This window comes from Mirounga angustirostris, unplaced genomic scaffold (assembly GCF_029215605.1).
Source record: "Mirounga angustirostris isolate CCGP_5_RB_7025 unplaced genomic scaffold, mMirAng1.0.hap1 SCAF_6, whole genome shotgun sequence".
NCBI lineage: Eukaryota > Metazoa > Chordata > Mammalia > Carnivora > Phocidae > Mirounga > Mirounga angustirostris.
Genome location: NW_026991714.1, coordinates 123318151 through 123335609, shown reverse-complemented (window position 1 = coordinate 123335609; position 17459 = coordinate 123318151). Strand labels below are relative to the sequence as shown.

At 37.0% G+C, this 17459-nt stretch overlaps 1 protein-coding gene across 1 annotated transcript in view; it reads right to left on the bottom strand.

Annotated features, from left to right (window-relative positions):
- The window catches only part of CC2D2B (coiled-coil and C2 domain containing 2B), a 90103-nt gene extending 72754 nt beyond the window's left edge, over nucleotides 1-17349 (bottom strand). Inside the window, exons 1-8 of the mRNA XM_045876273.1 lie at nucleotides 17308-17349; nucleotides 15783-15834; nucleotides 14245-14321; nucleotides 13825-13891; nucleotides 11489-11583; nucleotides 6951-7149; nucleotides 6513-6649; nucleotides 6283-6411 (exon numbers count right to left, since the gene is read on the bottom strand). Of these exons, the coding sequence (XP_045732229.1) occupies nucleotides 6283-6411; nucleotides 6513-6649; nucleotides 6951-7149; nucleotides 11489-11583; nucleotides 13825-13891; nucleotides 14245-14321; nucleotides 15783-15834; nucleotides 17308-17349 (798 nt within the window). The remainder of the gene's footprint in view (nucleotides 1-6282; nucleotides 6412-6512; nucleotides 6650-6950; nucleotides 7150-11488; nucleotides 11584-13824; nucleotides 13892-14244; nucleotides 14322-15782; nucleotides 15835-17307) is intronic.
- Between the last annotated feature and the right edge of the window lie 110 nt (nucleotides 17350-17459).

Sequence of the window (17459 nt, the reverse complement as noted above, 5' to 3'; positions counted from 1 at the left end):
TGTTGGGTGTGTATGTGTATTGGGGAGGGGGGGCTCACTTACAAAATGTCAGTGAATGTGTTATATTATAAATTAGGATGGGGCAGAGACATGCCAGTTTCTCATGGTATTACAGGCACCATGCAAAAAATAATCTTTTCTAAGATTATGCCAGTCAACTGAGGTCTTTCTCTTCTAATGTATACTAGGACCATAAAAGTCGCATTACAAATAATATAAGCACTCATTGAGTCTCTACTATATGCTAAGCATTTGGATATGTGTTAGCAATTGACGAAAGAAAAGAAAAGAAAGAAAGAAAGAAAGAAAGAAAGGAAGAAAAGGAAAGGAAAGGAAAGGAAAGGAAAGGAAAGAAAAGAAAAGAAAAGAAAAGAAAAGAAAAGAAAAAAGAAAAGAAAGAAAGGAAGGAAGAAAGACCCTACTCTGCAGTCAAGCAGGAAAGAGATTAGGAAAACAGAAGACATACAGACAGAGCCTTGAGAGAACAGCAACCCAGCTGAAATCAGTTAAGTCCCTAATTGGATTAAAATGATTATCCCCACTCAATATGCCTAACAAAGCAAAGGACAGAACCTTTCTGAAAGAAAGTATCTTTAGAGCTTTTATAACTTTTCATATGTAATATTTGCAACACAATGGTCATCGACCATAATAAAAGACAAGTCTAAATGAGCAAAATGAAGAGAAAAAAAAATAAAAACAGACTCTCAGGAACCCAGATATTGTAGTTACTAGATATGGACTTTAAAGTGGTTATCATTGGGTGCCTGGGTGGCTCAGTTGGTTAAGCGACTGCCTTCGGCTCAGGTCATGATCCTGGAGTCCTAGGATCGAGTCCGGCATCGGGCTCCCTGCTCGGCAGGGAGTCTGCTTCTCCCTCTGACCCTCCTCCCTCTCATGCTCTCTGTCTCTCATTCTCTCTCTCTCAAATAAATAAATAAAATCTTTAAAAAAAATAAATAAAGTGGCTATCATTAATGTGTTTTAAAAAACAGAGTAAAAGAGAAAATACATGAAATCATGGCGTATTCTAGGAGGAAACTGGAATATATACATAAGAATCAAATGTCAAATCAACATTTTAAATTAAGAATTCATTAGACAGGTGATTCTGGGAATATGGTGGCACTATAGTTTTAGATAGTCCCAAATCTCTACCATTAAAGCATGCAGAGCAACTAGATAGCAATGCCAAAAATCCATGGACAAGATCCATAACAAAACTACATCTCCAAGAATCCCTCGTGAAACCCAAAATACAAGTGGATGGAGACAAACCACCAACAGTAGAAAGCGTGCATAGTGTTGGTGATTGTTTGGAAGAAATCAGAGAAGCAGTGAAGCATCTGAAGGTCCTGACAGCAGGAGAACCCCAAAGAGACAACAGTTAGTTGCTCACCAGAAAGTGCAGCATGCCAACTCAAAAACAGCAGCTAAAACTGGAAGAGGTTTTGTCTACTCCAACTGTGGGGAGTGCAAGGGCTTTTGGAGAGGACTAAAGGGGCTTAGAGGAACCTACTCCCTCAGAATTTTTAGGACAAGTCTTCACACTAAAGAGAAACTGCTAGGAGTGGAATAAAAATTGAGAAGGCCAGGGATCACAGACATTAAGGGAAGAGAAGATACAAAAAAATATCCGGGAAGGGAAATACAGCCAAGAAATTTCAGAAATCCAGCCACTATATATTTTTAACACTACACAAAAACAACATAGTTCTGTGACATTATTAGAAAAGTTATCAGGGGGGGCCTGGGTGGCTCAGTTGGTTAAGCGTCTGACTCTTTTTTTTTTTTTAAAGATTTTATTTATTTATTTGACAGAGAGATAGCGAGAGCAGGAACACAAGCAGGGGGAGTGGGAGAGGGAGAAGTGGCTCATGACCTGAGCCGAAGGCAGATGCTTAACGACTGAGCCATCCAGGCACCCAAAAGCGTCTGACTCTTGATTTCAGCTTAGGTCATGATCTCTGGGTCCTGGGATGGAGCCTTGCATCAGGCTCCCTGCTCAGCAGGGAGTCTGCTTGACATTCTCTCTCTCCATTTCCCTCTGCCCCTCTCCCTGTGTGCACTCTCTCTCTCAAATAAATGGATACATCTTAAAAAAAAAAAAAAAAAAGAAATAAGAAAAATGAATAGACAGCAAAATAATATTCCCATTAAGTACAGCAGAAAGAAATCCAAAAAACAGACAAAAAAATAGAAATGGGGGTACCTGGGTGACTTAGATGGTTAAGCGTCTGCCTTTGGCTCTGGTCATGATCCCAGGGTCCTGGGATCGAGCCCCACACTGGGCTCCTGGCTTAGCGGGGAGGCTGCTTCTCCCTGTTCCTCTGTCTCTCCCCCTGCTCATGCTCTCTCTCTCTCTGTATCTCTGTGTCTCAAACGAATAAATAAAATATTTTTTTAAAAAGTAGAAATGTACTGTCGAATGAGCTAAAAGACATTGAGAAAATTTTTATGACATTTAAGAACATAAATCAGAATTAGAAAAACTGAGAAATGAGGTGACAGAAAGTGACAGAAAGAATTAAAAATAAAAAAATATTTTAGAAATTAAGCCTAAAATAGAAGGAGCACAAGGGCAAAGAAACACCACAAAAATGGACTTTTTCTTAAGGTGAAGAGGGAGAAATCTTTCTAAATAAAAAAGAAATGAATAAAGAGAAAGAATTCATTGGATGGATTTAGCAGGAGATAAAACAGAGCAGAAAAAAAAAACAGAGCAGAAAATTAGGTAAGTGAACTAGAAAACAGATCAAATAAAAAATATTCAGTCTAAAGGATCAGAGAGAAGACAAGGAATAAAAAATAAAAAAAGCAAAATAAGACACAAGGGACATGTGTACTTAAAGTCCCAGAACAAAAAGAGGAAACTGAGGTATCAGACATATTTGCTAAGAAAATGGCTGAGAATTTTTCTAAAACTGATGGATGACATGGAATCATACATTCAGGAAGTTCTAATACCCTAAAGCAGAATAAATATTGAAAAACTCACAGCTTAACATATTACAGTGGAAATTATTGAAAACCAAAGAGAAAAACTGAAAATGCAAATAAGACTTTAAGATGGCTTTTCAAGGGGTACCTGGGTGGCTCAGTCAGTTAAGTGTCTGACTCTTGATTTTACCTCAGGTCACGATCTCAGGATTGTGAGATCAAGCTCCATGTCTGATTCTGTTCAGAGAATAGATTTGCTTAAGATTCTCTCCTCCCTCTCCCTCAGCAGCCCCCCCTTAAATAAATAAATAAATGCTTTTTTAAAAAGATGGCTTTGCAATAGAAACAATGAGATTCAAAAGAGAGTGGAAAGCTCTTTTCAAAGTGCTAAAAGCAAAATAACATCCAATCTAGAACTCTAGACCTAACAAAAAATACCCCATCTCAGATTTTTATTTTATATATTTATTTTTTCTTCAGGGGTGTGCTAGAATTCTCCACTGGACTTGTGAACTTCCACAAAGGCACTCTTGTCCATGGGCGATTGTCAGAATCAGTGTACTTTGGGGAGGAAGACAACAGAAAACTCTTATTCTGCCATTATGATGATACCATTCTTTCTAGCTTTATTCTTCTTTTTTTTTTTTTTTTAAGATTTTGTTTATTTATTTGAGAGAGAGAATGAGAGAGAGAGAGCACATGAGAGGGGGGAAGGTCAGAGGGAGAAGCAGACTCCCTGTCAAGCAGGGAGCCCGATGTGGGACTCGATCCCGGGACTCCAGAATCATGACCTGAGCTGAAGGCAGTCGCTTAACCAACTGAGCCACCCAGGTGCCCCATCTAGCTTTATTCTTCTTTATCAAGATTGTTTTGGCTATTCAGGGTCCTTTGTGGTTCCATATGAATTTTAAGATTGTTTTTCTGTTTCTTTGAAAAATACCATTGGGATTTTGATAGAGATTGCATTGAATTTGTAGACTGCTTTGGGTAGTATGGATATTTTAACAATATTAAGTTTTCCAATCCATGAACATGTGATTCTTTCCATGAGACAGTCTTTTATTTTTTTAAAGAAACTATAATTAAAAACAATCCCACAAATAAATTTCCAGGCCAAAATGGATTCATCAGTGAATTCTTCCAAACGCTTAAGAAATAAATAACACCAATATTGTACAATTCTCCCCAGAGAAGAGAAAAAGAAAATAAATATATTTTTCATACAATGGAGTTCTATATAGCAAGAAGATTAAGCAAATTATTATTGCATGCAGCAACATAGAACACCTACTCTATTATTACATTTATGTAAAACAGGCAAAGTAGCAGGTAAGAGTAATCTACAGTGGTAGAAGTTATAATAGTAGTTACCTTGAGGGGAAATAGTTACTGGAAAAGGACATGAGGGGGCCTTCTGGAATGTTGGTAATATTCTATCCTTGATCTCAATGGTGATTACACAGGTTTGTTGACTTCATGTAAATTGACCAAGCTAATATACTGGATATATTTATATTTCTGTATGTAAAGATAACTAAATGAACACATTGCTAAAATCCCTCTCAGAGCCTTGGAAAGGGACCTCTGCAAAGTTAGGGACCCTAACCTTAAAATTCATTAGTTTCACAGCAAAACTGCCTCTGATTGAGGCAATGGCAATTCTCTTTTAGGTGTACTGATCTTAAGACACCAGATTAAGGGGCCCCTGAGTGGCTCAGTCGGTTGAGCATCCAACTCTTGGTTTTGGCTCAGCTCATGATCTCAGGGTCGTAAGAACAGAGCCCCACATCAGGCTCTGCACACAGTGGGGAGTCTGCTGGAGATTCTCTCTCTCTCTCCTGCTGCCCCTCCCCCCTCTAAAATAAATAAATCTTAAAAAAAAGACACCAGCTTGAGCTTTCTAAAAGCAATTCTGTATATGCAATTGAGGATCAGGACAGAGATCTGGGAAAGATACATGTTTGGGAGTCACCAGCAAGTACATGGTAGTAGCAGCCATGGAAGTTGGGATTATCAGGCAAAGAGTATGAAGAAAAAGAACATAAAAAGACCAAGGACCTAATTATACATCCTCATCATTGAGTTTCTTTGCTTCTGGTTGGGTAGAATTCTGCTCATCAAATGATCAGAAGTTCTAGTAGACAACTGTATATGTCTGTAATTTATAAAAGTGGGAAAATTAATTAAAGCTTAAATGCATTTTATATAGTAAAATGACAAAAGGTTTTCTTAGCAGCACAAAGTGTTGGTATATTTTTAGAAGGTCCTCAGAACAATTTATAAGCAGTATAAAGGTATGAAAAACATATCACAATATAAGAAAAAAATTTTTGATTTACTGAATTCTCTGGGAAAGAAATAGAAACTAGGGAAGAAAAGAGCATATATCATATATAAAGAAGATCCTTACATGTTATAGAAAGACAAGGAGACTCCTAAAACTATTAATCTCTTCAGTTGAGGGAGAGCCCTCATTTCCTCAGGCTGAGAAGTATCAACCTAAGTGCCCTTGCTATTAATATGTCCCTGCTATTGGAATATGCAAGAACTAACAGTAACAATTATAAAGAACAGTAACAATTATAAACAGATGGAAGGCATATAATTACTGGGGAGAGCAGAAGTAACTCACAGGTTCAAAGCAACAGAGGGAATAAAGAGTAACATCCTATAAGTATTTTTAGTAGGTATTTTTCCACTTTATATCTACTTACAGCCATATTTCTTATGTATGGAATGGTTAAGGCAAATGAATGGGCAATTGAGTTTTTGTACATAGTTCTGATTTAAATTTTTCAAGCCAATTTTTAAATATAACTATTTCTAAGTATTTCTTCTCATTAGGTTAATGGACTGTTAATTTTCATAATGTCTTAGAATACATATAAACTTTGTTTCTTGATTATGAGTATAACATACATTCATTTTTGAAATTTAGAAAATAGAGAAAGAAAGAAAGAAGAAAATAAAATAATCCTATGTCCTACTATCCAGAGATAATTATTTGATATATTTTCCCACTCCTTTAATCTATCTACCCATATATGTATGTATTTATTCATTCACTGATTAATTCATTCATTATCTGTTCTATAAAATTAGGATCATATATGATTTGCATTCTGCTTTTTCACTTTGCATTTTGAGTATTTCCCATATCACTGAATATTCTTCAAAAACATAATTTTAATGGCTATTTTACATTTCATCATAGTTTTGCCATTACATTACTAGATTTACTAATATCTTTACAGGGTGAATTAATACCAGAAACACATAAGTTATACCTGATATTATAAGAATTCTTCTAACCATAATCACAAATAAACTGTTGTTGGTTACCTTTCTGTATATGGTCTTTAGCGCTGGATTTAAAGATCCCTTGCTTGTGGTTAGCCTGAAATTCCATGACTGTCTAATGGGTGAAGGTAATGACATAATTTCTCCACTTTCTTCAAACCAACACTTTCCCTATCAAAAATATTCAAGAAATAGTGTAATAAAATATTTCACTAAAAACAAATGTCACATACAAGCAATGAATGGTGTAACTTATTAGCTGGCGCACTTGCCTCTTCTAGGGTAAGCAGGCGATTTTCCATTTTGTTGCAGGTCTTTTTATGTATTTGTGGCTTTCTCTGAATATAGAATCCTTCATCTTCTAAAATGCGTGGAATCATATCTTTTGGCAGTTTACACTGGTTGACCACTTAACAACAAAACCTAGATATTACTTTGAAGTCCAAATTATTAAACTGGTAGTGACAAAACAAGGAAAAAAAGGTAACTATCATATACCCTACTACTAAAGTTTAGTAGGAAGTCTAAATATATATATGATAAATGATTTCTTTTAACCAGTTTCCTTAAAGTCAGAGAAGATTTGAAGAACAAATAAAACTTTCTGTAATTTTAGATCAGTACTTTTTATCTATCCAACATACAAAGAAGCTATTATTCTATAATATGATTCATTAATGACTTAAATATTTTGTTGTAAAGAATTTTACCTGGAGAACTACTTGGTACAAAAATGTTTGCCTGTTGTTTTTTTATTTGTTCTTGATCATCTTCATATTCAGCAGCTTTTACTTCAAGTAAATCTGGGAAAATGATTTCCTCCATAAAATCTTCATCTTGGCCTTCAGCAAAATTTTGTAAGTTATCACCAAGTGAAAAATGTTTGGGATAACTATCATTTACTGATCTCTGTTGAATACAAAAAGAAAAAAATAAGTAAATATGTTGTCCCCATGATTATATATAGATAAGTGAGATGTATTGGGACCTTACTGTGTGAATCGTCTTTCTGAGCCATGCCACCTAGTTCAAGCTGAAACTGTTATAATAAAATTTCATTGAACATAGGAAGAACTCATTTAAGGCTTAATAGTATACAGTATGATTTTTCTATAACCTTTCTTTGCAATTCACAATAAAGGACTAACTGAAATAGAACCACAGTTCAAGTCCCTCCTCTCCCATGGAAAATGACCTGAGATATTGGACTACGGCATTTCAACCACTGAGAATTCACAGTGTAAGGCAAAGCCCAGAGACATCAGCCCATGCAGTCTTAAACTGCATTTTTTTTTCACCATTCAGAAAGCAGTATTACCTAAAATTATATGGAGCAGTCATGCTGGTTTCTGGATGGTATGTATGTATGTATGTATTTATTTATTTATTTTAAAGATTTTATTTATTTATTTGAGAGAGAGAGAATGAAAGACAGAGAGCACGAGAGGGAAGAGGGTCAGAGGGAGAAGCAGACCCCCCGCTGAGCAGGGAGCCCAATGTAGGACTCGATCCCGGGACTCCAGGATCATGACCTGAGCCGAAGGCAGGCTTAACCAGCTGAGCCACCCAGGCACCCTCTGGATGGTATTTAAAAGAAAAAAAAAAAAAGATTCAACATAGAAGTCTATGGCAGAGTGATTATAGTGAAATTCTGAAATATGATAGATACTATAAAAACTATAAACAATCTGAATATAGGTATCAAAACACATGTATTACTAAATATAAAAATGGATACTTTTATATCAGGATCAGAAATTCTATATGAGTTTCTTCACACACAAAAAAATCACCAATTTATTCTTTTTTTTTTTTTAAGATTTTATTTATTTATTTGACAGAGAGACACACAGCAAGAGAGGGAACACAAGCAGGGGGAGTGGGAGAGGGAGAAGCAGGCTTCCCACTGAGCAGGGAGCCCGATGCGGGGCTTGATCCCAGGACCCTGGGATCACGACCTGAGCCGAAGGCAGACGCTTAACGACTAAGCCACCCAGGCGCCCCTCACCAATTTATTCTTGATTGACTTTACTTATCTAATTTGAAATCTCTATATATTGAAAAACAGAAGGAGACAGAAAGTGTGTGTGTCATGCAAATAAAATCCCTCAATTTTCCAAAACACACATTTGTGGATAAATAATTAAATTAAAAAATAATCACAGAATTCCTTTGAATATTCCTTGTAATAGCCAATTACATGGCTTTGACCAGCTCTGACAAAATTAAGAAATTAACATAGTTAATCAACACTTAGGTTCATACAAGTCATCACAACATCGCACCCTCTCTCTTATCCCCATCATGAAATCAAGAAAGTATTTTATATCCAAAAACCTTTGTGACATTTTTCCAGAATTCAAACCAGGTATGACACTGACATCTAGAAGCAAGATTTGGGGGATCTTTACACAGAGGATCTCTGAAGATTCCAATCACCTACAAAAAGGGGCTTGAGCTCCCATTATCAGGCATCCCTCATAATACCCCTGGTGTGGACCAGGGCTTACAACAGGCCTTCAGAGCTAAGGTTTGTCCTGACGGCTGAGTAGGTCAGCCCTCATCTTGGATCCCAGCCTTTTATTTGTGACCAAACAAGTCACTTGTATAAACCTTACTCTATTCAATTGGCCTATATTTTTAGCCTGAGACAAACTGTGATTTCAACCAATATAAGCCCCATCTGACCGACTATTCCTCATTTAATCTAAGGCTAGCTGCTCTCCCAGATCACCTTCCTGGTCTTTACTATGCAGCTCACAGCAAAGCAGTGTCTGTGCTATTAGGTGTTGTGTGACAGGTAATATGAGGCCAGAAGGCATCCATCTAACTTTCCATTCATAACTCGAGATAGATACACCTGAGCATGGTGTGGTAAAAAAGAGATATTACCCCCCGCCCCCTCCATGTCGCAGGAACACACCTTGCTAATTGTGGTATAAGTAGAACTGTCAGAAAATAACCTTGGACCTCACTCTGGGCTGCCCAGACAACATATTTGGGACCAGGACTCCCCTTTCTCCCAGCAGGAAGAAACTCAGCCTCACAAATAGTGGTTTTCTCCTGTGATGAGGACAATAGTTTCCTATGGACCTCAAAGTCACCAGGTACAGGGCAATGGCTTTTTAAGACAAAGCCTCTAAACAACCCACATCTAAACCTGACTTACTAAAGCCCAAATAGCCTATTTGCCTCACTGATCTAATTTCTCTCATGCCTGCCCTCTGGGAAGGAAAAGCAGCCAAAACCACAATAATAAAAACCACTGACCCTGGTATCCACTGGGTGGATCTTCTTGTTTTCCCAGAAAAGCTCATTCCTTAACCCATATTGTGAGACTCATTCCTTAACCCATATTGTGAGGTCAGATGACTTGGCAGAGCATGCACATGTTTGAAACTCATTTATTCAATATTCATTGGAATATTCATTGAGTGCCTAATATGCTTCAGGAAGAAAATAAACAAAAAGATATAGAAATATATGCTCGGTGGTGGTAAGTGTGTTGAAGGAAAAAAAAAAAAAAGCAACACAAAAGGATAGAGAATACCAGGCTGGGGGGGGGGGGGGTACTATTGTAGATAGGGTTGTCAGATACAGTATCTTAAATGATGTGTCATTTGAACAGAGACCCAAAGGTAGTGAGAGAGAGAGAGAGCATGAGGATAAGGGAAGAGCTTTTTAGACAAACAAAAGGTGCAAAGTCCCTTGCATATTGTGAGGAATAGGAAGGAGGCCAATCTGGCTGGAGTTTGGTGGGAGAAGGGCAAAGTGGTAAGAAATGAGGTCGGAGAGGTACCAAGGGGGTCAGGACACATAGGCTTTGGAGGACGTTAGCTTTTATTTTAAGTGAGATAGGAAACTATTAAAAGGTGTAAGCAAAAGAATGATCTGTCTTAGATTTTAACAGGAGCACTCTGGCCACTGTATGATATAGAAAAGAGATTGTTGGGGCACTAGTGAAAACAGAGGGAGACACTGGCAATGATCCAGATGAGAGGTTATGGTGGCTTAGACTAGGATTATACCAGTGGAAGTAGTGAAAAGTGGGTCAGATTCTGGAATACTTTGAAGGTAGAACCAACAGGATTTGTGATGAATTATATATGAGGTCTGTTAGTAAAAGAGGATCCAAGGATGACATGAGGGTTTGGCTGAGCAACTGGAAAACTGGAATTGCCATTTACAAATATGATTCTATTCATATAAAAGTCCATGTATGTGCAATTCTGGGCATAAGCACTGAGAAATGTGTGAAAAATGATAGTGGTTTATCTCAGAGCAGTGGGATTTCATGTGATTTTTAGGTTCTTCACATGGTTTTCTGCATTTTAAGAAATAATGTATATACTTACCTTAAACTTTTAAAAGATAAAGCTCTTTTTATCATAGAAAAACCAACAATAACAAAGAAGGAATGAAAGGACTGGGCAGGTTGCAAAGAAAGGGGGATGGAAAGGACTGGAAAGTAAATTGGGTGTCCAAGAGGGACTCAGGAGGCCTGAGGGATTAGGCAAGGCTAAGCTGCGTCAGAAGATACTGGGTAGAACTCCAGGGATAGTAGTACTGGGGGAGGGGACCAAGGAAACTGTGCAGAGACTTAAGGCAGAGAGGACCTGGAGAAACTGTAGAAGAACAGGAGCAGACGGGGAGACCAGAGGGATGGACAGTCATGTTAAAGACCCATGAGACCGACTGGTATGGGAGGAGAGGACCACCAGGGAATAACAGGGGGCTGAGGAGTTTGGGAGGCATGGGGAAGAACTGCTAGAAATTAGAAGGGTCTGGGATCAGACTGGGAGGGATGAAGAATGAGGCATCTATGGAGAGTAATGGAGATTACGGAGAATGGGGCGGGGTGGGGAGAGGCACTTGGAGAGAAGGACAGGAGAAAGAAAAAGAAGATACAGGCTTTGGAGCTGACAGCCAATGCTTCCAGCTCTACTGATGTTTCACCCTCTATCCCTGAGCTTCCTCACGTTTAAAGTAGACATTATAGTAACACCTGCCTCATGCGATTACTATAAGGATTGAATGATGTAATCCATATTAAAAATTTAGTACAACATTGGGCATCCAGTAAGTACTCAATAAATGTTTGGAATTATCATTTTGAACAGATTCTTAATTCAAAGAGAAGAGGGTGGCTCAATAATAAAAATTTCATCTCCCATCCAAGTATTTCATTCTATGCCTTTAATAAAGAGCTAATTTGCCTGGGACATGAGAGGAAGGGAACAGATCTGACCTGCTCTGAACACCAGCCCACAGCTGAGCCTTCCTCACCACTTGGCATGAAAAACCAAAGACCTTCATCCAGGGAGACATCGATCTGTGGAGTAAACAACAGTAGACCAGTATTTAGGGTGGAAAAGAGTATTTTTTCTGCTTATCAGTGGAAGAAATACTTTTCTGTAATATGGTAAACAGTAACTGTCATCTTATTCATGAGCAAGGAGCAGCAAGAGTCTGTTCGGTTCATTACGTTTTTTGGGTTTTGTCTTGAAGGTTCTGGTAACTACAATAAGAAACAGAATAAAGTAAAGCCCAAATGCTCTGCCTCCCAAACTCTCTCTTCACTCTAGCTAGAGTACTAAGAGTATTACTTTACAGTGCGATCAAAATGGGGGCTCAGGGCAAATCTTTCTTTTCTCTCCCTGTTTTTGGATGCTCTCATGGATGTGTGCGCTCACACACAAGTACCACCCAGTCCACCTACATTCTTTTGTGGTTATAGACAATTAAAAGTATTAAAAGCAGGAGGGTGCCTGGCTGGCTCGGTCGGTTAAGCGTCTGCCTTCCGCTCGGTTCATGATCCCAGGGTCCTGGGATCGAGCCCCGCATCAGGCTCCCTGCTCAGGGGGAAGCCTGCTTCTCCCTCTCCCACTCCCCCTGCTTGTGTTCCCTCTCTTGCTGTGTGTCTCTCTGTCAAATAAATAAATAAAATCTTAAAAAAAAAAAAAAAGAGGTATTAAAAGGAGCATATCCTTAGTTATAAATTTGCTGATAAATAAGCTTTCATTTTTCAGTACTATCAAGTCTGAATCTTTTAAATGTAAATCACTTACCACTTCTTTCTCACACACATATTAAAAATGAACTGTTTTTAGGGAGATTTGGGAAGGAATTAATTCTATGATAAAAAGTAAAACTCATAGTTACTAGAAGTCAAAGAATTTAAAAATATATAAAATACAAAGCTTATCTTATATCCTGTTTGTATCTACAATTTAGCTGTCACATTAACTTTAAAAGTTATTCACCCTGCAATAACGCTGCATATCAAAATTGTCAGTATGTACTTTACTTCCCTTTATCTCTGCTCATCACAAAACCACCTGTTAAGCAGATACTCTTATCTAGCAGTTGGTATGGGGAGTCTTAGAAGCCAATATCTCTTCTTTTTCACCTCTTTTCTTGACACTCCTGGACTAACTTTGACAAGCTTCCAATTTTTTATTATTCACAGTTACATAAATCCAAATTAGGCACACTTCTATTTGTTGAATGAATAGCACGGACACATTTTTTTTTTTAGTCTGCTTTTATTTTTAAATTTAATTCTTACTAAGCACCCAAGAAGAGCATTGTGGGGGAGACAAAGATGATTTTTTAAAAATTCCTTGCATTTTAAAATTTGTAGAGTTAAGGGGCGCCTGGGTGGCTCAGTCGTTAAGCGTCTGCCTTCGGGTCAGGTCATGATCCCAGGGTCCTGGGATCGAGCCCCATATTGGGCTCCCTGCTCTGCAGGAGGCCTGCTTCTCCCTCTCCCACTCCCCCTGCTTGTGTTCCCTCTCTCGCTGTGTCTCTCTCTGTCAAATAAATAAATAAAATCTTTAAAAAAAAAAAAATTGTAGAGTTAGTCTCGTTGCTTATGGAAGAAATGACTAATTGTCCATTATTGTCTTTCCCCCATCTCTAATAACAGAATCTACTTTTAGTGGGGGACCTAAATATTGTCCCCACATTCCTTTAAGGGAAGTAATGTGTGCAGCTTGCAGGTCTTGTCCTGTAAGAGATCAATCTGCAATGCTCTGGCTCTTTCCTTCTTTCTCTGTGGCCAGCAAATAAAGGCACTGAAGCTTTCCCACTGGACTCTGAGATAGAAACCATCTGCTGAAGATGGCAGAACTCTCCTAGCAGTTTAGACTACTTACCTTTTACAACTAGAGAGAAATGAAACTTCGATCCTAATTAAGACATTTTACTTGGAATCTTTTGGCTAAAGCTGCTCAGCAACCTTTACCCTAAATAAGATAGTTTCCCAAAACAGAGTTGTTTTGTCATTTCAAGTTTCAAAATGTGATTACACATTGAGTTGTAAAACAAAATCTGTAAGTCGGGGATCACCTATAATATTTTATTATAATTTTTTAGGATAAAAATAATGTCAGCTACGAATAGAGAATGCTGCAAATCGGTATGAGGGATCTTTGTGGAGTGACAATAATGGATTATAGTGTTGACTGCATCATTCTGTAAGTTTACTAAAAATCATTAAATCATACACTTAAAATGAGTGATATTCTGCTATATAAAGTATACCTCAATAAAGCTGTTCTAAAAAATATAAAAAATTATTTACCTTAGGCCACTGATCTATCTTCTCATCAATGAGTAGCTGAGGTGAGGATTTTTCACCTTGATTAATCTGAAACACAACATAAGTAAATGGTATGGAAAATTTAATCTTCACAAATATAGACATATTTGTGCTCATAAGTCTTTTATTCAAAATGGATAAAAATCAAGATTTCTCAATGCTTTTAACTAGTTATATACATGTTTTCCCTTGAGATGTCATATAGAGTTACCATGACCAACTCAACTTTTCTTGGCTTTAGGTTTGGAAAAAAAAGTATGGAAAAGAACTTGAAGCTTTTGGGACTTAAGGAGCTACGTTAAGGCTGAATTTTCACTCTTTTTTGACAAAGAAAAGTTTATTATCATACATATTGCAGTAAACAGTAAATATGAAAACAGGAAAGAAAAAAGAAGCATTACCTTAGCATTTTTTAGCTTCTCTCTTACTTTGCCTCTCAACGTTCCTATTACATTTTGATTTTCTTCTGCATCTAAATCTATCAAGAAGTCAACATAGTACAGAGTTCATGACACTTTCTTATAATAAAATAGCAATAGCGGCAAAAGTGCTTAAATAGCTAAACTGCATGGATTTCTAAAGATCATGACAATTATGAAGGCTGGGTCATTGCCCCATGTGAGCTTAGAACTTAAGACCAGTGGCTGTTGTCACTTCCCTCTTTTCCAATCTGGACTAAATAGGACTGAAACTTGCTTCTTTTTGTGACTTTTTCCCCTACCTTCTATATCCTCAGCTATTGGAGACAGTCCTTTACAGTCAGTCAAAAAAAAAAAAAGAAAAAAAAGAAAAAAGCAAGCTCAGATAAGCATCTGAACAGTCATATTCTATGTAGATTGTTCTGGAGAGTATACAAATAACAAAGCCAGGTTACTTCAATCTGATTAAACTGGAGAGAAAGGAATAGAGAGAAGTCTCTAGGTACCCATTTTAACTACTTATGTCAGTTCTGAAAAATCAGTACAATACTGCCAACCCCTACTTTTGCCAGCTCTTAAAGGATATGAAACATAGAGCATAAACAAGGTCCCAGGTAGTGTGTACACTCCAAGTTATGTGCTATTTTCTGCTCATCCACCAGACAATCCACCAGATGGACTGAGAAAGACAGGGGTTGTGCAGTCCTATGTACAGTAGAAAATGGAGGGCCTATTGGTTATTCTGCCTTGCATTTTTCTTTTTCTTCTTTGAGTACTCAAAGGTTGTATAGAGGCTAATGGAAATAAAGGGTAAATATAAAACTATATCACTACAGGTAATGAGAATCTTCATTCTTTTTTTAAAATATTTTATTTATTTGAGAGACAGCAAGAGCATGAACGGGGTGAAGGGCAGAGGGAGAAGCAGGCTCCCCGCTGAGCAGGGAGCCTGATGAGGGGTTCGATCCTGGAACCCCGGGATCATGACCTGAGCCGAAGGCAGATGCTTAACCAACTGAGCCACCCAGGCGCCCCAAGAATCTTCATTCTTAATTGCAGTATTCCTTGGTAAGTTTAAAAATTACTAGTTGGTTTGTGTATACTCTACTCCCAGAATTTAGAATGGCAGATGCCACAAAGTCGGGTCTCAATAAATATCTGGTGGATGAATGAACCAGGTTTCAACCATATTTATATATGTTTCTCCCTGAGATCTGGAGCTTCCTGAAGCAGGTTCCGTATCTATGCTTGTTTGTGGACTAACACAGTCTCAAGCACTAGTGGCTTCTTCATGTTTGTAGAAAGGGAGAGAAAACAAAATTTGGTTTTATTACATGTGTTGACTTTACTATGTATTTTCTTATGCCCATCTTATATTATCTAGGAAGTTTAGTTTCTGTTTGAACTCATTTCTTAAGAAACTTGTGTTCCCATTTGAAACCCTAGGATAGGATTAGTCATTTATATCTTTAAAAAATAGAAACCAGCAGTATCAGAGTTGTGATATACTTATTGAGAACCTTTTTGGAGATGCTTGTTTACATTTTCTTCTGCACTGTTATCTTCTGACATCTGCAAAAAAGTTGTGGGGAGCAGGTTACCTTATATCTTTTTGTTTTGGCATTGAACATCTTTTCATATGTTCATCAGCCCTTTGAAAGTCATCACCTTTAAAATGCCAATTCATGTCCTTTGCCTGTTTTCCTAAGTTTCATTTTTTTATCAATTGGTATAAACTCCTTAAATACAGTGAATTTTTAAATTAAGAAATTTCTCTCTGTAATATCAAAAAGGACCTTTTAATGATAAAATCCAATGGTTAGTTGTTAGTGTTGGTATACTGTCAACTTTACACATCTTTTAGGAGGGCCAAATAAGACCAGACATATGAAAATACTTTGAAGCTCAACACTCTATCCATGTTAACTACTACTTGATTACTCCGTAGCATCTGATAATGTTGGGTACCTTTATTTTCTGAAAACTTTCTATATCATTGCTCAGTGCTCTTCTACTTCTCTGGCCACTTATTCCCTGTGTTCTTCAATGGTCACACTTCTCTTCATAGCTTACATGCAGGCACATTCCAAGGCTTTGGAGAGTGGATGTATTACCAGGGCTTCCCAAATCTTGCTTCCAAGGCTTCCAACCTTGACTGCTATCCTGAATACCATATTTCTAGTTGCCTATTGGTATTTCTAATTGAATATCCTACCATTATAAAAAAACTCGATATGTTCAAACTTCCTTTTAAGTTTTTTAAGCTTCAATATTCTGAAATTAAACCATACTAGCAATGTCAAGTCTGTTTTTAGAACAATATAGATTATGAGTTTGTTTTTCATTTTAAGTTTAAATACAATAGCAAAAGACTCCTTAACTAACAACTAAAGTAAAAGACATTATCACAATAAGAGTCTCATCTACAGATTTCCTGAAAGAACTTCAAAATCCACCAGTGCTTACTGTATCACACTTAAGAACTATTAAGAACATAAACTAAGATGTTCAGCATCTTCCTCAACACAATTAAAAATACCTAATTCTATTCTGGACCAAGGGACAGTAAGTGATTGATAGAGGTCTCCCTTTAGTTTCCAATAATCTCAACCAGCATTCCCAGGATTCTGCACACTTCTTCATAACTTCCCATCCCTCTAGAAGGGATAAAATATGAATATTAACTAGAGTTACTCTAAAAGACCTGTAGATATTGGTCCTATATATGTTTTACTTAGTCACTAAAAAAAAGAAAAACTTTTTTTTTTTTTTGGAGCAAAGCAGAAAATGGACCGCTGGCTGAGAGAACAGGTAAATGAATTAATATTTATATAAGGGAATAAATAAATAACTCACCTCTAATACTATGGCATAACTAACACACCAAAGAGTGTAATTCATTCTTAAGTTTATTATTTTTTTTAACATGCGAACTATGTGATATGAATATAGAACCAAATATATCACATTGTTCAGGACTATCCTATATTTATAATTGGGCTATTAGTATAATCAAGATCCTTATAATCTCCATTAATACCTTACCTTTTTTTTCATATCTTCTTTTCTCTTTGAGATCTTTTTCATGATGGTTCTTTCATTTCTACTTCCTAAATAAATAAGAAATAGTCTTAAGGATGATATATTACTGAAAGTATGGTGTTATACTTAAAGGTATGCTACTTAATTTTTAAAAT